We start from the raw sequence: 23,372 nt of genomic DNA on the forward strand, positions 1-23,372 counted from the left end.
TAGAAGTTGATGTTGAGGATGTTTTTGGGATCTAAGGACATTTTGTTCAAAACTGACTTCTTCAAAAGGCTGTTTTGGGGTTAAGACTTGTTTTAATGGCTGAGGGTTGAATTACGTTTCGGTTAAGATAAAGGTTTTGGGGATACATATACAGCAGAGGTGGCTACAGTTAGGAGATTGGGAATGCATTGTGTCAGAGAGCATCCTCACAAGAGCAGTAGTACAAATGTGTGTGTTGTACATGTAGTCAACTCCGTCTAGGTACAGTTCCTTGGGCATCTAACATCAAGTCAACTGTTCAAAACTTATATTTAAGTATGCATGAATCAATGCTAATGTTTAATCACGAGGAATCTGATTGCTTTTTTCTGTCACTGGCAACCCATGTGTAAGAGAAGAAATAGGTGAAGGTGTTCCTTATACATATATAAAATTTCTAGAGACTTGTAACTTGAAGTTAAATGCAGTGTAGAGTGAAAAAATAAAGGATAAAAAACATTATTAACTATGAAGACACAAAGGCTTGAGCAGATAAATTAACCACCATTTAAATAATGCCATAAAAAAATATATACCTATTGATCTCTTTCTCTCTTACACACACACACACACACACACACACACACACACACACACACACACACACACACACACACACACACACACACACACATTAACACACAATTATAATCTCAGCAATTCAACAAATGTTAGTTGTCCTACCACTCAAATTACAAACTCCATACCTGTGGCAGCATTTATTATTAAAAACCACTTGACCTTAAATTACCCTGAAAAACCTAATTAGATCCCTGTTGCAGCTATTGCTTTTTACAGCTCCACAATACTGCTTTTCATCCCTGCCTTTACCCACTTCCTACTCAGAAAAACTGCCATTTCAGTCTGTCCAAGAAAAAATTAACACCCTCCTTCTCTTTGTGCCTTTGTGGACTAGCTCTTTATTGTTAACTGTCAGATCTGCAGCTGTTAAAAGCAAAGCAGCTGCTGCAAAACTGAACATGAACGCGGTCAGCTGCCTGAGGGGAGGCAAAAGTACATTTGAAAGCAGCATTGGTGTGAAATATGAATATCCATAGTCTGAGCATTACTCAGAGTGAGACCAGAAGAAAGCCCTCGGTCAAGGATGTTAAAGGGCTGACTGACCACCTTAATTTCAGGGTATTTTACATTAAGTGACTGACTTCAACAGTCAAGAACATTCCACTCTTCAGCCTTATCAAAAAAAACCTTGATTGCCTTGTCTGTATGGCTAAAATCATTGACCCTCTCCGTTGTCCTTAAATTGAAGGACTACGCATATAAAGAAGAGCCATGAGTACCTCAAACACCCTTAACGCAGAACGTTAAATTTGTCAGTCCTTGCATTTACATGGATTGTAAAGGTTAACGTTGACATTGATCCAGATGAAAAGATATTTATATTCATAGACATTGAAGTTTTAGTTTTAAATTGTTCTTTGGAGATTGTTAGCAGCAAGTTGCATATGTTCAATTGCCAGGTTGACAGGCTAAGGATCTGTGTCATCCGCATAGCGATGGGTACTACCAGTACTTGAATGTGACATAAATTCATTCATGAGGGTGGCACTATATAAATATACATATATATATATATATACATATATTAACATAAAGGCCCTGGACTTTTGACCCTTAATGGAGTTTGGGACGGTTGTTACTCACGGATAACTCTGCAAGGAGAGTAAGAAATATCAGATCATGTCTCACTTTGAGGAAGAAAATATCCCAGATTTTTCTTTGATAAAGTGAAAAATGCATCCAATTTCCCTTTTAAAACCAACAATAGGTCTCAAAGGAATCTTGTCAAAACTGAATGTGGAGGGCTTGTGCTAATCCTGAAAAAACAGTACATTCACATGATCTTCTGAAAAAACAGTACATTCACATGATCTTCTGAAACTTCTCAGCTTCTTGGAGATATTAGTTTTTTTTTTAACAATTAAGCAGTGAGTCTATTGGTATCTTAACCCGTAACAGATGTATGGAATATTTGTCCAGATGTTCATCATCCTTGAGAAGTCTATGTTAAGAATATTTTATAAAGTATATAAAGTTTGTGGAGAGCAACATCTCAATGAGTGCACTTTCAGAGAAACCAGTGTTGTGGCCTGTGATCATATACAGACAAATAAAAAGCATGCAAAGTATGCAAAGTTTAGATTGTGATTCTTGCTATAGCAGCTTTAAGGATGAGTAACAGTACGGAAGGATCCAGAAAGCAATTCTTAGCTGTAGCCATTATTCAATTTGCATTAGTGCATTAGTTGTTTTCCAAAAAGTATTTTACAACATGATGTTACCCTAATTTGGACTGTGAACATACTTTTAGGTACATAAGTATTTTGACAGTTACATAATTTTCATTATTTTGCTTCTGTACACCACCATGATGGATTTGAAACAAAGACGTGATTGAAGTGTAGACCCTCAGCTTTAATTCAACGGGTTCAACAAAATAATACATTACCTGTTTAGGAATTACAGCCATTATTATACATAATCCCTCTTTTTCAGAGGCTCAAAAGTAATTGGAGAATTTGCTGACAACTAGTTTCATGGCCAGGTGTGGCCTGTTCCCACATTATTTAATGACAAATTAAGCAGATAAAAGGTCTGGAGTTGATGCCAAGTGCTGAATTTGCATTTTGTAGCTGTTCATGAGAACTCTTGATATGCGGTCCAAGGAGGTGTCGATGCAATTGAAGGAGGCCACCATTAGGCTGAAAAAAAAACAAACCTATTAGACAGATAGCAGAAACTTTAGGAGTGGCCAAATAAACAATTTGGCTCAGCAACACCAAAAGGCCTGGTCTAGCTACATCTAGCTAGGTCAAGAACAGTCTCGAGGAGGCAGCCAGAAAACTTTGCCAGAAAAACCTCTTAAAAAGCCCAGCTTAGTTATGGAACAACACAGTTTGGACAGATGAAAACTATATTAACTTGTACCAGAATGATGGGAAGAGAAGAGTATGGAGAAGGAAAGGAATGGCTCATGATCCAAAGCAAACCACATCATCTGTCAGTCATGGTGGAGGCAGTGTTATGGCATGGGCATGAATGGCTGCCAATGGAACTGGGTCACTGGTGTTTACTGATGATGTGACTGCTGATAGAAGTAGCAGGAGGAATTCTGAAGTGTATAGGGCTACACTGTCTGCTCAGAAGAAGCCAAATGCTGCAAAACCTATAGTATGGTGCTTCAAAGTAAAGATGGGTAATGGCCCAAAACATACTGCGAAAGCAAAACAAGAGCTTCTCAAGGCAGAGAAAAGGAATACTCTTCAATGGCCAAGTAAGTCACCTGACCTCCGAGCAGTTGAGCATGCTTTTCACTTACTGAAGACAAAACTGAGGGCAGAAAGACCCACAAACACGCAGCAACTGAAGTCAGCATCTCAAGGGAGGAAACTCAGCATTTGGTGATGTCCGTGGGTTCCAGACTTCGGGCATGGACTGCAAAGGATTTTCATACAAGAATTAAAAATAATCCTTATATTTATAATTATTTTGGTTTGTCCAATTACTCTTGAGACTCTGAAAATGAAGAACTATGCATAAAAATTGCTGTAATTTGTGAACGGTTAATGTGATATTTTTATTAAACCCCTTGAATTAAAGATGAAAGTCTTCACTTCAATCACATCTTAATGGCTTCATTCTAAATCCATTGTTGCGGTGTACAGAGGCAAAATTGTGAAAATTGTGTCACTGTCCAAAAACGCACATACCTAACTGTATTTTCCCCACCATTATCACTGATAATAATAAGAAGAGAGAGAGTGGCATTGTTACTTGTGAGATGATTCTGACATGTAATGTAATTCTGCATTGAGTATAAAAGGGAGAAAGAACTTTATCTATGAGATCTGTATCTTTTAATATATATAGCAAATTTCATACTTAGGTCTTTTTCAAATGCACTAAGCTTTCAAGATGTTTTCCCGTACATTATTCTCTTTTAAATCACCTGAGAGTTTTTCATCCAGTTTTTCCATTCATAAGATTCAGCTCTTTTTGTAACTATTTAACAAAGAACTTTAAATGATTTCTCAGAATTTGTGAATCATTTTGTTTGACAGAGGATGATGAATTTTTGTTTTTTCTGTGGCCTATTTGCAAATAATACCTCAAAATGTGATATGATTGTTGGTAAATTTGTCAGTAATTCCTCTCTACTCTCTCCGTCTCTCTCTATCTTATATTCTCTTATAGGTCCAATGCTGTGTGATGGACGACTGACACACCTCCTCTTTCCTCTCCTCCTCCTTTTGCGGGCTCCGCTGTTGTTCAGCTTTGGCGAGCGAACCTGCCCCAATAGCTGCCGATGTGAGGGGAAAACTGTCCATTGTGATTCATCTGGCTTCTTAGATGTACCAGAAAACATCTCAATAGGCTGCCAGGGCCTCTCCCTGCGCTACAATGAACTGCACACTCTGCTACCATACCAATTTGCTCACCTCAGTCAGCTTCTCTGGATATACTTGGACCACAATCAGATTTCAGCTGTTGACAGTAGAGCATTCCAGGGGGTCCGCAGGCTTAAAGAGCTAATACTGAGCTCCAACAGGATCACATCACTTCACAATTCAACATTTCATGGAATTCCCAATCTTCGTAGTCTGGATTTGTCCTACAACAAATTGGAAAACCTGCAGCCAGGTCAATTCCACGGCTTAAGAAAACTGCAAAACCTACACCTACGCTCAAATGGTCTCTCCAACATCCCAATTCGAGCATTCCTAGAGTGCCGAAGTTTGGAGTTTCTTGATTTGGGCTACAATCGAATCAAAGCTCTTACCCGCACCACGTTTTTGGGCCTACAGAAGCTGATGGAGTTGCATTTGGAGCATAACCAGTTCTCGCGGATCAACTTTTTTCTGTTTCCACGCTTAGCCAACCTGAGATCACTGTATCTGCAGTGGAACCGCATTAGGGTGGTTAACCAGGGCCTTCCATGGACATGGTATACACTGCAGAAACTTGATCTGTCAGGAAATGAAATCCAGACCCTGGACCCAGCTGTGTTTCACTGCTTGCCCAACCTTCAAGTACTCAACCTGGAATCCAACAAACTGTCCAATGTGTCTCAGGAGGCAGTGTCAGCATGGATCTCACTGACCTCCATCAGCCTTGCTGGGAATATGTGGGATTGTGGAACTGGTATATGCCCCCTTGTGGCTTGGTTGAGGAATTTTAGGGGCAGTAAAGACACCACCATGATATGCAGCAGCCCAAAGTATCTCCAGGGAGAAAAAATTATGGAAGCCACAAGGAACCATGGTATTTGTGAGGAAACTGATTATGTTCTGACTGAAACACCCTCACCAATGTCAGAGCTCATTTCTGAAGCCACTGCTGAACCAACCTTTGCTCCTACTAGCGGCTCTCCAACTATGCCCCCAAGCAGCACCTTTGGTCCTCTCCCACCATTGAGACCTCAACCTATTCCTCATCCTACCTTTCCAGGGCATATGAGCAAAGACCCTAGAGACTCAGTCGTTCGCACTCGACCCACTCACATACCACCCCCAGAGATGGAGCACATGACTCTACACAAAGTGGTGGTGGGCAGTGTGGCACTCTTCTTCACCATGTCCCTAATCTTGACAATTATCTATGTGTTGTGGCGGTGCTACCCAGGTGCAACCAAGTTACTGCAGCAGCGATCCATGGTGGGGCGGAAGCGTCGCAAAAAGAGTCCAGAGCCAGAGCAGAACCTGAGCTCCCAGCTCGAAGACTATTACATGAGCTACAACCCTGCTGCCACACCAGAAGCATTGGAGGTGCTAGGCAATGGCACTGGTTCCTGCACTTGCACAATTTCTGGCTCCAGGGAGTGTGAGGTATGATTCATCGCATCAGCCTAAAAATAAAAACTCAAAATCAAAATATAAAGGCTCGACAGAGAGGTAAATCCTTTATCAAGTATACACTTTAAAAAGACAGTTAAGCACCCTTGAGTCTTTGTTCATAACATGCTTGATTTTAAATGTTAGACGTCTCCAATTATTCAGGTTTTACTCTTAAATTGAACCCTAAAGTGGAAACTACAAAACAACTAATCTAATCTGAGTGTTGCTTGAATTACTATTCTGTGACACATTATTTATCTCTGTATTATCTGCTAATTAAATTCTTACACTTCTGAAAATGTTCCTCATGGTACATCCACTTGGGGACCATGACTAATTGGACACTGTCTAACTATTTCACAGACACCAATCCACATCAGCATGGCATGGCTCACACATGTTTAAGGAATTTTTTGGCATTTGTGGTCGTATATATGTTTGGGGGAGGGGTGTGTGCTGTGCTACTTTAATGTGTATGTACAGAACTTATTTTGCTGGGAATGTTTATTTTTATATTATTAATTCAAACTTTAAAACTGCCATAAAGCTATTAAGCTTGTTGTAAGACACAACATTACCAATTTGTGTAACATTCACAGCAAGGGTTAATGAAGTGCACTGGTATTGATCAAAATTTGACAGTTTTGATCATATTGCGTATTGCATTGCTTGAAAGCTCTTTAATTAAACCAAAAATTGGAACACATTAACTTGTTCATTAAAAGGTTGAACATCCGTTATAGGAGAGTAAGGTTTGTGATCTGCACGGTCTCGAGTATGGACATGCAGCGTAACTGCCCTTCAGCGTTTCTCTGAAACAGATCACAGCTCCTTAGTTGTGCGGGGTGATTTATGGTAATCTGTACAGAGGCAAGGCAATTCAGAAACGTGGATCCCTTTGCTGTGATAAGGACTATATTTACAAACAAGCGTAATCACCTGCCTGAAAACTCAGAATGGCAGGACGTCTATATTTCATCTCAGGAAGCATGCCTTGTAAAACAATGCATACTGTACCTGTAAAAAGATGTCAAAAATACTATACAAAAAGGTAGCAAAATATCTGACACCAAAAGACATGATACTACCTTGAACCGCATCTTCTAGTTACAGTAACAGTATTTCATTATTTCATTCTTGTGAAGTTGCAGCATATTACACAAATGGCAATAACAAAAAGATTTGCCACTTACATAAACATTTGAAATGAAAATTGATATCCTTTTTGTAAATCTTATGTATTGTGCAGTACAAATGATCAATGTTACTGTACCTCGTTGACCTCCTTTACCAAAAATGTATTAAAAGTAAAAGTATACAGCAAGAATGATTGATAAGGTAAAGCGCAGCATTTTTTTATTCTGTTGGAGCACTTCTAGCTTTTACTTTTTTACATCTGACTGCAAAATTGTTCTCAAGCTTCTATTTGCAGTTGCTGCCATTTGTTTACTACATCTTTCTTCATGTTCCATGTTCACAAGGAAAGCTTGACAGTTACAATAAAACTGGTTTACTTACATGATAAGTCCTACCATTTAGAGCTATAGCAGAAATTGCTGGGATTGTGAAGATTACAATTATATGGGTAACTTACATATAAACAATTTTAAAAGGCAATGGTGAAGAACAGTATTGTGAGACCAAATTGATTTCCGAGGCTTCACAATGCTGAAAGAAATTGTATGCTTTATCCTGCCTCACTGACAGATTTCCACACATGAAACTGTAATTTGTGCTCGCAATCTGTATGCATATGCCTCAGTTTGGTGGCAGCTAAACAAGCAATCAACTTCAAAGGTAGTCCAGTGGTGGTTAAGGAGCAACCCGTGTTAAATCTAAAGCCAATAAGAATGCCGTTAACGCGGAAAGTTTTGGTTCCTTCAGATATTCAGCAATTCCACTTAGTTTATTTCTTCAATTTCAATTTCGACTCGAAGCAGGGCAAGGAAGTTTAGATTTTAATTTTCCCGAAAAATTCCAAAAAATATTGCAAACAAAAAGAATGATAAATTTGCTTTTTTAAAACACAGAACCAGGTTCCTGAGCACATTCAGTGACATTTGCCCAGTTCTGAACTACTCTCCAGAGATCGAAAAAGCAGCCATTATCTATGTTCTGATTTTAGCAGTTTTGCAATCGAAGTTCGGTTAAGTTTAATTTTGACCCCTAGTACAGTGACCGACTTGCCAAAAATGTGGCATTAACAGGAGGCAGAAGTTATGACGGGTCAGTGTCACTGTAGAAGAATGTAAGAAGTTAATTTTGTGCCTCTCTGAATTCAAAGAGTGGGAATTGGGTAAAAAACTGAACCATGACGGAAATTTGATATTGTGATTATTTACATTCCAAAGTACTTTATAGCATCCAAGTTAGCTGCTTTCTTGGATGAGTTACAAACATATTAATGATGTGTTTGATGTTTTTTTTTTTTTTAAGAAAAATAAATAATTATTTTCTAATCCTTTCATTAATGTATAATCAATTTGTGGCTGCTTCCATGCTCTATACCAAATATAATATAGTATGTCATAAACAAACTCACATTATGACATCGCGATTTATTTTGGAACCTCAAAACAGGCTCATAAAAGGCTGAGAGACCCAGGTTTAGGCATTGGTATGAACAATCCTGTGCCTGCTATGTTAGTCATACATCTGGCACCAATACACAGCTTGACTGTAGTTTGCTCCACAGCAAAAGCATTGTTCTGATATTCTCAAGGCACTACAAATATTTCTGTAGCAATCAGCGTCAGAGTATTGTCACTTGCTACATAACAATAATAATAATAATCCAAATCTCATCGTGTCAAAAACAATATCTTTTTTTCGACATCGCTGACGAGTGTCTACAGTAGTTTGTTTAGAGGGGGTGGGGTTCTACTCTGTTGCTTATTTCGGGCGTTTAATAATCGACAAAGTGGCATCGGCCTGCTTTATTTTGATGAAAGTGCCATCTTGCTGGCTTGCTCGCTTTCATTTTGGCTCTGTGCAGTGGCAGCAGTCCCGGTGGATGGCAATGTAGAAGAACAAAAGCCAGCACAACTCATTTGCTCTGCTGTGGCTAGGATTCAGTGAGGTATTGTCAAGACTGGCACAGAATGGTGTCAGAGCCCAGCAGGAAAACAGTTTGAACATTTCACTGTCTGTTTCACTTTGGCTTTTAAAGGTTTAAAGGCTGGAAACTTTAAAAGACCCTGCAAACCCAGACACGTGTTATCATTCTGTTCAGGTTGCAGCTATGCTGGAAGTTTGCTGAGATCACCAAAATCCATTCACTAATGCTGCATTCACATCATATTGTACAGAATGTAAATGTGAGCAGTTGAATGGGAAATACAGTTCAGGCTGTCTTCAGTAGAGGTTATTGGGATTTTCTGACAGCTACAATATCTCTCACTTGGAGAAAAGAACAAAAGAAGTATGAACAAAAAACAAAATAACTACAAAGCCATCAGCTCTGGCTAATCCAATGCTAACACCACTACAATCAGCTATATTGTTTATATTTGGTAGGTCGGACTGATTAATTATTTTAAAATCAAAATTGTGACTTAAAAGAGTGCAATTTTCAAATCACCAGAGCCACAATTGTAATTGCAACTTACAGCAATGCCTTTAAAAATTGGGAGCGAGGGAAATAATTGATTCATATCATCAATAGTTCATCTTCAAAGATGGCAAGAGTTTGAGCGAACTCTGATTAGGCAAAGAAAATAACTCAGTCCACAGTCTGTTTCATGTTAATAGACTTGCGTCCAAACAAAATTGTGGATAACTATGGATTTCCCCGGCACTAGCTTTGCAGCACTGAGGGTATTCTTCACTCCTGGAGATATAAAAACGTAGGCGAACACTTATTCCCCCACCTCTTACTCCAGAGCACATAGACCAACTAGTTTTACAAAAAGGCATTTAGCCTATGGTCGCAGCCAGTAAATTACTGTTACATTTAATCTCTTTATTGCAGTTAACTTTGAATACAAAGCTTTCTACTCCCACATGCTATTCTCTGCTTCCCTTTGTTAGGACAGACAGTGACAGTGACCTGATTTCAATTTGAATTTTAGTGGACTTAAAATATGACTGAATGGTTTGGTACACAGGGCACCGAAGTAACCTTCCACCTTCTCTATTTATTGAATTGAGAATCGATATTTAATTGAGAACTTCTTCAGAATTGAATTGTGACACCAAGAATCGGAGTCCAGTTGAACAGTGAAATTTACAAAGATTTCTAAATAAGCCATCTAGTAGGTTGCACTGAAGTTGTGCATAGTAAATGACTGAAAGCTTGTGAACACATAAGCATATTATCTTGCTTTTCTCCAGCTCTGAGTTGGGATCTCCAGGATTTAGAGCTGTGAAGCAGCTACATCTGTCAGTCTATAATGTGAACGTTATCTCAGCTACAGTACAGTGCAAAGCTGTCAACTGTATCATATGGTAGTCAGTTCAATATCAAAACATTGTCAGATGTGGTTTACCAGCAGTTTTACATACCATGTAGCTATTATAAATACATCTTATGCCACATTATTCTTGAGTATCATTGAGTAATGTTAGTTATGCCCATAATTAAAAAAATGCTTTTATCTAGAAGTTGATTACTATACAAATGACTGGTTTGAAAAAAAAAAAACCTTGGAGGACTTTAACAACAAAGAACTACATCCGTTTATCGCATTCTATACATCTAAAACAAATACGGGAGTTTAACTCAAAATAATCCCAAATTAAATGGCTATTGCAAAAGGAAAATCACAATTCCAGTTTTTCCCTCAAATCTTTTATCCCTAATATCTGGTTTAACTTGATAAGATACAGCTACAAATATGTAAAAACAGGTCATTTAGGCTACACTTTCATTTATCTGCTGTGGCTATAGTGCCTAGCAACAGGAATGAGAGCTTTAACAAACGTGCATTATTTCCCGATTCAGCTGTCACAGTGTAAGTGCAGTATATTCATAAATGTGTAACTTGTCCCACCTTTTCCTGAGTCAGAAAAATGTCAATCAAGCATGGTCTCTACGAGCCCACGCAGTCATTGCAAGAAGTGTTATCTGATGTAGGTGAACCACATTTAGCTTTAAAATATGCCAAATACACAATCACTGGTGCAGTATATAGTATGGTTTCAATATGAACATGGTAGGTCACACCACTTTGTAGTCCACTACTGATACTCAGTTTTCTATTCAATGACTATAACGTGTCACTAGCCAGTTTTGAGGTTCAAGTGATGGTATTTCTATAATGCTTTACTCTATTTTTCTATCCAAGCAAATCTATTCATATACTCTGGATTCTTCTTCCATTAGCTGATAAAACCCAGTGGGGTGTGCTTTACGAACTGATAACTGTCAAGACAGAGAAACAAACAAAACTTGATGAGTGACTAGTCATCAACCAGGCTGTTGTGTCAGATATCCCAGAGATCTAAGCAGCAGCAGAGCAGTGTATAAAAATGTATTTTTGCCAATGGTACTTTTGAACTAAAAGGAGCAACATTAGTTAAACTACCTCGTTGCATATTTATAATGATCTGTGATGAGACTAAAATAGTTAGTTAAGTAACCAGGAGCTTTATTCTTTACAGTTTTGAAAGTGAGACCAAAACTGATTTACATAATTCCTCTCTCCACTTTAAGAATATTGAGATTTTAAAAATGTGCCAGATCTAGATATGTTTAAGGAGAGAGTTTGGATATAACCTTAATAAGCTTATTTTGGAAAGTCTGCAGCTTGTTTTCAATTAGTCGGGGACAACTGCTGTACCAGACGGTGACAGCATAATGAAAGTGACATTGAACTAAAGCCCCAGGGCTGTTTTCCTGGATAAAAATGTGTTCTTTTGACAACTTTTTCACAGTGGTTTTAGTGCCATGGCTTCTCCTGAGAGCGGATTATAACAGGTACAACCTAAATAATTGACAGGAGTTTTAGCTGCTAGTACTGTCTGACCTACCTTAACTGGATTCGGGAACTGTCTTGGTTTGACTTGTGATCTAAATAGAATGGTCTCAGTTTTCTCTAAATGAAGGGAAAGCTTATAATTGGAGAGCTGAACAACAATCTTCCCCACCTCAGCACTCAACAAATCTTCTACGGAAATTTGATCAAAATAGCATCATCCACATAAAGAACGAGGTTCCATGAAGAGGAAAATTTTATGCCATGAAAAAAAGGATAATTGCCCCAGGATAACTCCCCTGAGGGACCACAAACTTTATGGGCTTTGAACCAGAAAGAGTCCCATTTACATCCACCTTTTGATATCTACCTGTAAGAGGGGACTGAACCCATTTGATGGCTGTTATAGCTCTGAATTTATACAACGGATCCCATAGTCGACAGAATCGAAGGCTTTTTCGAGATCAAGCAGGACCATGCCCCAGAGCTTGCCTGCGTCTACCTCCTTCCTAATGTTTTCAGTTAAATGCAAAATACAGGTTTCAGTTGGATGAGTTTTACTAAATCCTGACTGTAACTCATACAATATATTTTGACTTGCTATATATTGTTCAGTCTGTTCATGAATGATCCTTTCCATGACTTCTGTGAACCAAAGAATTGAGGCCTCCTTGAGTTTCCTTTCTCCAATTTATTGCCTTTTTTATAGAGTGGAATAACTCAAGCACTCTTAAAGTCAGTGGAACTCTCCCTTGCTCAATAGACAGATTAATTGTATGAGCTGTATATGGAGCAATGATTTCTGCTGAGTCTCTAACAAACCTGGCAGTAATGTTGTGCAAACCAGTGGCTTTATTATAGCTTAGCTCGCTTAGTCGTTTTGAAACAGTGTTTTCATTTACTCTGCTAAAAGAAATAGAGCTGGGCTGAACCCCACATGGGGAGTAATAACTCTGCAACTGACTTTTATTATACAAGCCAGAATGACAAGAAGCTGCTCAACAAGATTACGCACACCTATGTAAAATAGACATTCAGATTTTCATTTCACTTCACTTTTTTTTTAACAAGGTTCTTATCTTTAGTTAATACTACTGGGTTTGCTGTGAAAACACCTGCTAAATCCTAAATCCTTCGATGACTTCAAAAGCCTTTGTGGATCCTTTTTATGCTCAGATTTTTTTTTCATTAAAGAACAACTCTTTCGCCACTGTGGCCATTTTATGAATGTTATTTCTTAATCTCTCATACTGTGCAAAATGGTTCTCAACTCTAGATCTATTAAAATGTCCAAAACTGGAATTTCTCATCTTCTTTGCCTGTAAAATATCATTGCTGAGCCAGGGTTCAGGTTTTTGTTGAATTCTAATTGATTTAAAAGGAGCAAACCTGTTCAAAACTCTCAGAAAATTAAATTTTAAAATTTCCTACTCTTTATCTACATCATGTGACATTACATTAGACTATTTTACTTTGCTCAAATGCTTGATGAGAATAGCTTTACTGTAATGCTTAGGTCATCTTTTTAAGAGATGAAGTTCTTACTTTATTGTGTAAAAACGATCACTAAGACTACATTCGCTGACACTTCTATTTAACCCTGGTGGGTTTATTTATCAACTGATGAAGGCCATACGAATCACAAGAATGCTTAAGGTTTTCTACACACCACACTTCGTCTTAAAAAAGTCCCTGTTCAAACAAAGAACAGTTGTTACAGTTACTGCATGTTTCTACTAGCAGCGGGCAAAAATCATTTTGACCTGTAGGACAATAAGGCCTCTTTAGATCACTGTATAGTTTTAGTTTTCAATTTTTGGTTAGCGAATAGAGTCATCAAGCTACGTCTTAATAGGCCTAATCCAGGACCGAGGAATTGAGACACAATAAAGTAATAATGAGATCACTTCTCCACTCGATATTGATGTTGCCTTTGTTCTTATGTCACCTGTTTGTCCAAATGTAGGAAATTATGCTGTTGTAGACGGTGATGCACATAAACCTAAAAGATTTTTCCACCACAGCTCAAATCTTGATGCGTCAAATACACTGTGTAGGAACTCTTTTTGATAAAGAAACAGTGTGGCTAATCAGGTGAATTAAACATGTAGCTCTGGGGTTCTTTGGTATAAAAAATAGTTGCCAAAAGTGAACATGGAAATAAAGCAATCAGTATATGAGTCTTGCATGACGCCATCTTGGCTGAAAATATAATTGTGACCAAATTATGTTTCCTATTAATGTAATGAAGATATGTTGTTAATTTAGGTATTTGGCAAGTCACAAATATGTTGATATAGAATGTGTCGGCAAAACATTTTCTGACGGCATATTTCATTTGTTTTCTATCATATAATATATATATATTCCATCTAGCAATATAACATCTGCTTGTAGCACAGAAAAAAAGGCTGATTAAACCTTTTGTATGGTTACGTTTAGGCACTCACAAAACTTGGTCAAGGTTAGCGAAAGATCATGTTCTGGTTTAATAAAGAAAAAGTTCACAATGACTTCATACACAACGTGTTTATTTACGTTTCACAAAAAAACACGGTCTTTCCCTAACCTTAACCAAAGTGCTTCTGTTGCCTAAACCTAACCAAATACTGGACTTTGGATGTGAACTGTGGTCTCTGGTGCGACACATATGGGTTTTATACACCTGCTATCCACCCCAACCAAATCCTGGCGATTCTACTTCAATTCATTCCTTAACAAAAAAAACCCAAAAATGTCTCTGTACTTAATCCAACCAGTGTCATTGGGGAAAAGGTTTAGTTGTATATGAATGCAAATTCTAAGGAGACAGTGTTGCTTTATATTGTCACATTTTGCATGTGTGGCCCCATAAGGACAATGATACTTGTAGATATGGATAAAAGTTAGTTAAGATTATACTATACCTCCTATGAGAAAAAAACAAAGGCAATTGGAAATACATTTTTTTAATGTTGTGTAATATGTTTATGGCTTTTAGCAGGCTTTTATAAAGGCCCCAGTCCACAGACCACTTCCATCGTTAGTCAGTATGATAGATGGTTGAAGTCCAACAGCAGCATGTACAAGTTTGAAAGAAGTAATAAACAGATTGAAATAATTTCATGGCAAAAACAATCAGAAAAACAGTCTTGGAAATCAGCACCGGGTAACTGAGGTAATGATTGTCTCTTGTGAGGGACAGAACAAAAAAACAGATTTGCCAGTGCACTGTCTGTCTCTGGTCTTTTCCTCAAGCACTCCCTGCATCTCAGAGATACTGTGCCGGTACCCCCCTCCCCCTTCTTCCCCTCAGACAGCTTTGAAGAGAGAAGGATGTCACACAGCCAGCCACGCTCACTTTGCATGTCCCCTGGCTAATTTCCCCTCCAGTCCCGTTCCACTTGACAGGCATTCCTCCAAAAACCATTTAGAAGAACACTTTCATTTTCCGCTCCCTCTCCCCTTTACCTCATCAGTTTTAAGGAACCATTAAGAGCTTAAGTGCAAGCAGGCGTACAAATTGGAGAGTGATCTCAATGAATATACAGTAGGTCTGATATTCCAGATTTTAGTAAAGTCATTCACTCTCCCAACTTTTTTCCTCAAATTCTTCCCTCCAGGCACTGAAACAGCAGCTTTAAATGTGTGTGTGATGAAATCCTCTGTGGTCGTAAATTATTAAATTCATCATTTCTGTGATCAAGCAAGATAGAGTTTTAAAAGACTGAATTATTAAGAGGTTTTTATGGTTAATAGAAAGCTTTCTGTTACTGTTCAATGCTGTTTCTAAACTCCCAGTGTGTTACACTGGAGTGGGAGCAAGATCATGCTGCTACTGTAGGCCAATAAATGAACTGCTATTAATGACAGCAGGGGGCTGATGGGGGGAAGATACATGTTTTTCATTGCGTGGCTCAAGTCTTTTTCTGGCCGACAAAACAAGAAAACCTGAAAACATCTTTGTTTTTCATCATTTTAAAAATGCGGCCGATGAGAGGTGCTGCTCAGACGACAACGCCAGCAAACCCCTTGGTAAGAAGTATTTCCTCTTACTCAGTGCAACAACCTCTTAACTATCTCAGAGGTGCAATTTCATGCCCTCTTCCTCGATTGCTAGGTCAACCTCTAAAGAACTCTTCCCTACAGAGGCTATGCTGAATGATGATGCATGTACTAAGATGTTGTAAACGTGGTTCTTTACCCGAGGCATTCCTCCCTATTGTAGTTGCAGCAATACAATCATGCATACACAATACAAACCCCAATGAGCAGTGTATTATTAGCAGCATCTGCAGCCTGGCTTGGCCCTGCAGCTAAGACAAATAGGGATCTTCCGTTTTACTGGATATTACAACAAAACACAGAGAAAGAAGATTCTGCAGCTGATTTTTTAAAAGTGTGTTTATGCATGTGTGCTTGTGTCTCAGACTGAAAAGGGGAAAACAGCTCAGTGGCACCTTATATAAAAGATCCACCCCCTCTATTGCCCTAAATTGAATTTTATAATCTCCTACCTGCCCCCCCTTTTCCCTTTACCGTGGGCTTTGGCAGCAGCTGTACACTTCATCCTCAGATAACAGTAGCATCAACCCACCCACCTTCACTTGTTCTGTCGAAAACACACAAAAATCTTATTCTGCCACAGTCTTTATAACAGCAAAGCTGCCACAAATACATACACATCCTAAAATGTGCAGATACTGAATGGAAAGAAGTGTAACTAGTAGTATAATGAGATGGCTACACTACACAGATAAGTGGAATTAAAATGAACAACACACTTGCCTACACGAGTACACACAGGGTCTTCACAAAGTGCGTTCCTACAGCTTTACACACTGGAAGCAGTGAACATGTAATATAGGGCCGGAGCAGATGAATTAATGGATAGGAAAATAATCACCAACCGTTTTGATAACTGATAACTTGCAATCCCTCAACACATGTTGCATATTTCAGTCCAGTTGCAAGCTGGATTTGCTGATTGTTAAACTCACAATCAACAATTTAGTCTGCAGAGGTAAAACTTTCCAGTATTTCATAATGAAAGAAGAAGAGGCTCGGTTCAAATCTTTTCAAATCTATCTCAATATAAGACTTAGATGCCAAATGTATGTTGAAAGAGTTATCAGTCGCTGTAATCAGCCCTCCTGTGTAGTCCTAAAACAATTCGATGATTGACAAAAAATGAATCTGCAGCTATTTTGATAATCGAGCAACAGTTTCAATCATCAGAAATGACCTAATATTACCTAGATCCAGTTTCTAAACTGTAAGGAATTGCTGCTCTTCTTTGTCTCTGTAATGTCTCTGTAATCTTCTAGTTCTGGACTGTTGCTCGGACAAAAACGAGCGATGTGGAGAAGTCAAATTGGGCTCTGAGAAATTGTAATTGACATCTTTCACCATTTTCCGAGAGTTTATAGACCAAGCAATTCACTGAGAAAAAACATAACAGTTAGCTGCAGACCAACTCCTGTTCATACTGGTCATGAATCAGTTCCTTTGTTTTGCGACTAAACTGTACATGGGGGACAACATCCACCTTCCAGTCAGGATCTTCCAGTTTTACACTCTCTTGAGGAGAAAATTCCCCTCTTGTGTAGTGTTTCCTTTCTTTCCTCATAGTGGAGATATACAGTACATCCAGTTATTTGCTTTGCTGGACAAAACACCGGCAATAAACCTACACACAGAAACCTGGATGAAGATACCACCTGGCCTCACAATGCCTTCTACTGAACTGCTGAACAATACCGGAACGGTTTATTTACTACTAAGGCAAGAAGTGGCATGAAATCACCTGTATGCAGAGAGGCATGACTGCAGGAAGCTTCCACTAATGACAAGTCCACCCTTATGAAGGACTAAGGCAAGGCCATCTTTGCCAGACACACAGTGCTCCATGAGTCTTGAAACTGTGCGGAGGTACACATGAAAGGCCTTGCATGCTCCTTAATTTCTTCACGAGAGACAGGGCTTTTATGAATAATTTAGTGTCTGAGTATATGTGATTTCATAACTTTGACAAGAACAGCCCTTTGCTAGAGGTTTACACAGTAATTTGGGACAGGTCATTGTTCCATGCTCCAAGCCTATTAGGGGAAAACATGTCTATTCAATACAAGTTAGAAAATACTCTCTTTTTCTGATGTCTAGGATGTTCAGACTAAGTGCGTACTTCCATGAAGGACGGACAATATTTTGCTTATCCTTGGTTATTTAAAAACTGGTTGTGCAACATAATAAAATATTTTTATGTCTCCGCTGGCAACTGATTAAGCAACTGATTAAGTTTTGGTGGTCAAAGGTCAAAGGTCAAGGTCACTCTGACCTCACAAAACACATTTTTGGCCATACCTCAAGAATTCATATCTTAGTTATGATAAAATACACTTAATACCTTTTATTAAATTCCTTCAAAGTCTTCACTACCTACATTATATGAGTCTGGACGGACATGGCTTCAAACTGCAACTTCACTGGTTGGTGAAAGCATATAACTGTGAGGCAGTAATTCTAGTTTTCTGGAGTTCTTCATCCTAAATTGCCAATACTGCCAGAATCATATATTTTTGCAACTATTCTTCAACTCGATTTATACTTTATGGCCTTGTCTTGCCTTGATCATTTTGCTGTAAGCTGTTTCTTATAATGTATTTACAGACAGTATGTCTGTTTTCCTCTTGTCATATTAATTTTAATTTCACAAGGATCTGACTCTTTTCTCTGCAAATGTTTGAATTATTAAAGTGTGATTTTGAGACAGGAGCAGACGCATTTATGGAGATCACATATTTTTTAATGGTGCCCTATAGGCATAATGTTCAATTGCTGGAATCAGGCAGTAGCCACAGCCACCCACAGAGGCCACTCCTTTTTGCCTAAAGTTGCTTTTCTACTTACAGGGACCCTGGTTAGTTTGAAATGTTTACATTTTATGCTTTTGTCATGGAGCGAAAAAATGTTGAGAGAAAGCCGTGTTTCCGCTTCTAAAGTTCTAACCATCTCTTGGTTTTTGTTATTCTGTATTTAGTGTAATTGGAAACGGTCTGATTATCACCCGTAGACTGATGAACTCTTACAAAATCTTCCACAACAGTTTGATTGTATTACATAGTTTATATGTACTCTAATGCTGCATGATTACAGCCTGTAATACATCCTTCAATGACACATCAAAAATTACAATACTAAGCTGCTCATTGACAGCTTTGTCCTTGGTTGGAAAAAGGCAGGCAGCATTAGTATGAGGACCTTTCGAGAAAAATGGAAACAGCAACAACAGAAATAAATTGCCACAAAAGTTGTGCAGATGCGATTGTGTCAAGCAAAAGCAATTCAGTCTACACCGCTTAAAAGTGTAGTGTAAATAAGATTAGTCAAATAATCAATTTATTTATTGTTAAAATATTTGTTTACTAATCATATAAGTCATTTCTTAAGATAAAACGTCAAACTTTCACCTGTCCCAGCTTTACCAATGTGAAGATTGCTGCTTTTCTCTGTTTTGTATCATTGTAAACTAAATTAAAAAAACAAGCAATTTGAAGACATCACCTTGTGACACGGACATTTTTTACTTTTATATCTCATAGACTAAACAATTATTTAATCAGAAAGAAATCTCCAGATCAGTCAACAATGAAAATAATTGTCGCAGCACTAGATCAAATCACCACATTGTCATATACACATTATGAGCCAAAACATTATGATCACTCTTGCCACAATCGCACATGTCAAGATCTCGGCTACATTTGATGGTAATTGAACAGTCGGTGGCACGTGAAGGACCAACATCACATGAGGCAATGGTGGTCACATTGTCTTGGCTCATCAGTGTCCGCTAATCAGCCACAGCATTGAAAACTGGTCACTGGCTTTAATTTTGTGGCTGATCGGTTTATATTATCATACTACACATTGTATCACTGAGTCAAGTCATAGTATGGCAGATGTACATTTAATTACTGTGTTCAGGTATGTAAATTGCAATGTGTAATTACATGTATTGTCACACTTTATTTGGATAATTCTACATAGTGTTAATTTTGTCAGCTATTACTAGATTTAGTCTTAGTCTCAGTCTTGAGATAAAAAGTCTATGTTTGTTTAGTCATATTTAGTCAACCTCACCCTTTTTAATTTTAGTCCAGTTTTAGTTGACAAAAACTCTGGACATTTTAGTCTGGTCTTAGTCAAAGAAAAACATAAACATTTTAGTGTAGTTTTAGTCATGACCAAGAATGAACATTTTAGTCGAACCCCGGCAAACTGCTTTCAAATAAAATTTCATCCACCTGAATTTAAAAATTAGGTCTGGAAAGATGCAACAACAATATGATTCAATCAGAGTGTAACCAAAAAAAAGAAAAACCCTCACAATCAAAAAGAACCTTGTACAACAGCCCTGCAAGAAGGCCTACACTTATACTTTTGGTCATTTTTACTTGTATGTAATATGGGTACATTTCCTGGTTAACAGTTCTACTCATCAGATAAACAACTTTTCAAGTTGTAGGCTTTTCCATTGTACTAAACTGGAATTGATTGAAATTCTTTTCTTTTTATACCAGGGTGCTTGAAAAGTTCAAGGTATCATGTTTGGGATCATGATATCATTTGCATTCTATTTTCTGTTAAATGTCACATTACGCCTGCTATTTAGTGTGACACTGTCACTAGTAGTTGCAGTAGGAGTGCTAATTGCACTATTGCACCCTCTGGCATGTGTCAACAGCTACTTCAGTGACAAAGCGAGGGAAATGAAAAAGATGTCTCCTGCAGCCATCTGGCAGTTCTTCAGGATCAAGTCCTGTTATGTCAGAAAGTCAAAAAGGATTTGGAATATGTGGACAGGATCTGCATGAATAACTTTTAACAAAGGATAAAAAGACAACAAACATGCCTTGTAGTTTCCACTGATGAACAAAGACATTAAACAAAAAACAAATTTTTGTTACTGGCACCACTTCAGCATGGCGGGGTACCGTCAGAAATTAAGCTGATGAATTAAGCTAAACAAAATGGAAAAAAATAAAACTTAATTAAACATGATTTTCCTTTTGGCCAGAAAACAAGACACTAGAGGCCCAGTAGTAAAAAGACAAAACTGTATTTGTGTTTTGCTGGATTAATTGGAGTGCTCAACCAGAGTCTTTTTATATTTGGATGTATTTAAATTTGCATAGCATGCCTCCATCTCCAGAGACCTCTTCTTATGTATAATGTGAGCTTTAGGATGTCATGTTTTATCTACTCTTATTCAAACCAAGCGACTGATGAAGGGATCATGAACATTTTGGCCGTCCGAGCTACATAAAAACATTAAAACTGACACATATATTTTTTTCCAATACTGAGGTACATTATCATAGTGGGAGACAGTTTCATGAAATAATTGATACAATCCAACCATGAACCTTATCAGAGTAATAGACATCTTTTGACAAGCAGCCTTTTGATCAAAAGGTCAAAGCCTTTTCAGTTTTGGAGATGGGAAAGTGTGTGAGTAACTCTTTTCTCCTCTTTCAACAAATACCAAAAATGTAACTGAATCAAGCACCATTCATTCCTAGCCTGGTCTCCTGTGATTTCATATAATCTTGCACCGTTGTCTTCAAATACAAATGCCCTGTGCACACTAAAGTGAGAATATCGTTTTTCCAGGGTGCAAGGATTACATGAAAGATATAAGTACAAGATACATGTTGTTGTCTGGAACTGAAATAATGGTGTGAAAGTGAATAAATATGACATTAAGGCCCCATTACATTAGTCATTTCAGCTGTCTCGGAGATAAAATACAGATGAGATTTAATACACTTTCATTTTCACTGAGCCATATGAGTCCCTGATGACCAGATCGCAAATCTTGTCAAGGCAATGCAGTCAGTCTTGAATTTCTCTCAGCTCTACTCCAGTCCATAGGTGACGGTAATGCACCTTAAGCTGTTTGGTAACCAACAAAACTGCCCAAAGAAGAATAACTTGTGCACTTTAGCAGTTTGAATACAACAATAACAGTTTAACTAGGAATTGCTAGCTAGCGGTTATCCATGAACTAACACAAACACACGGCTGAATTGTGAGTAGGGGGGTGGACTGGGTCGTCCATTAATCACAGGGTTGGCAGTTTGAGCCCCAGCCCCTCCTTTCCACACGTCCTGAGCAAGACATTAAATCCCAAGTTCCTCCCAATGGGTAGGCCAGTGCCTTGCACACCGATGAGTTGCCAATGGCTTTGGTCTAATTGTACCACACAGTTATATGGCTCATGGCATGAGTGTTTGTGTGAAATGGGTGAATGAGAGGTACCTTGTAAAGTGCTTTGTCTGTTAAGGTAGATAGCCCTTTATAAATGCGGTCCATTTATAATGTACGAGTGAAACAAAAGTTTTATCATCTTCAGCGGCTCTCATTCATATCATCTCATCATTTTTTCCAGCCAACAGTTCAAAACCCCAAACTATTCAGTTTATTATTATGTAAAACACATAAATGCATCAGAACGTCCAATTTGTTAAGCAGAAACCAGCAAATATTAGGTATTTTTGCTTAAAAAAAAAGCCAAAGCGATTTTTTGATTATCAATAATCGCTTATTTTTCCTCCGATCAACTAATTGATTAATTGTTCTAATTGTGTAACCTGCTTAAAAGTACTTGTTAGTCTACTTTTTACACAGCAAACAGGGAAGTGGTGTGTCCAGTAGATTACTAAATTGTATACTTTGTCTCAATTGGAAGAGGCTGTAGCGAAGCTAAAAAATAGCCAACACAAGCATCCTTTTCTATTGTTGAGTAATGAATCCAAATTAGAAGTTTTTTAAATGGCTGCTAGTTGCTAACTCACAAAAATTGCTGAATATGCTGAAGTGAGTAGGAAAACCCCACTTTCTTCTTTGAAATACAAACTTGACAGTTTTCCAGTTAAGCTGTTAAATCTTTAAAGCGGACATGTACTAAAGGACTCAAAAGAATAGGGTGATTAAAACTAAATGGCTTTGGTCTAATTGTACCACACAGTTATATACCAGCTATACATAATAAAAATAAAATCAGGAATTGTTATCACAACTGTAGTAAAGATAATGTTATTTGACATTCGTTAGGTTTCAGTTCACCATGTAATTTTAAAAGTGGCTCTTAGCTGCGTATGATTTCTTTGAAGTCTCCCTTTTTGTGTATGGTTCACTTTACGTACAGTCAACACTGCAATCAAAAAGCCATCAGTATTCTCAACTCATCAACAGCTCTGCATGGTCAAAATCAATTACTGAAGACAGTATCCATACAGTATATAAATTAAAGCAGCACAGCATTATGAACTAGAAGGGCAATCAAAGAGCGTAGACCTCCGCAAAGGGAAATGTCCCCAAATATAGACCAGACTTCAGAGAAAAAAATTCAAAATCATGGTGAATGATCTGGATCTGCCCCAGAATTTAATGGGTTCTTTCCTGACCCATGCCACATCCCTCCACCTAATTCGGTGCAAATCGCTTGAGTACATTTTATATAATCCTACTGACAAACAAACAAACAAACAGACACGGGTGAAAACATAACCTCCTTGGT

General features: G+C 38.0%; 1 protein-coding gene across 1 annotated transcript in view; it reads left to right on the forward strand.

The window, feature by feature from the left end:
* lrrtm4l1 (leucine rich repeat transmembrane neuronal 4 like 1) overlaps positions 1 to 23,372 on the forward strand; it is a 46,824-nt gene that overhangs the window by 12,452 nt on the left and 11,000 nt on the right. Inside the window, exon 2 of the mRNA XM_040157775.1 lies at positions 4,255 to 5,885. Coding sequence (XP_040013709.1) covers positions 4,255 to 5,885 — 1,631 coding nt within the window. The remainder of the gene's footprint in view (positions 1 to 4,254; positions 5,886 to 23,372) is intronic.

Source organism: Xiphias gladius, chromosome 20 (assembly GCF_016859285.1).
Source record: "Xiphias gladius isolate SHS-SW01 ecotype Sanya breed wild chromosome 20, ASM1685928v1, whole genome shotgun sequence".
Lineage (NCBI taxonomy): Eukaryota > Metazoa > Chordata > Actinopteri > Istiophoriformes > Xiphiidae > Xiphias > Xiphias gladius.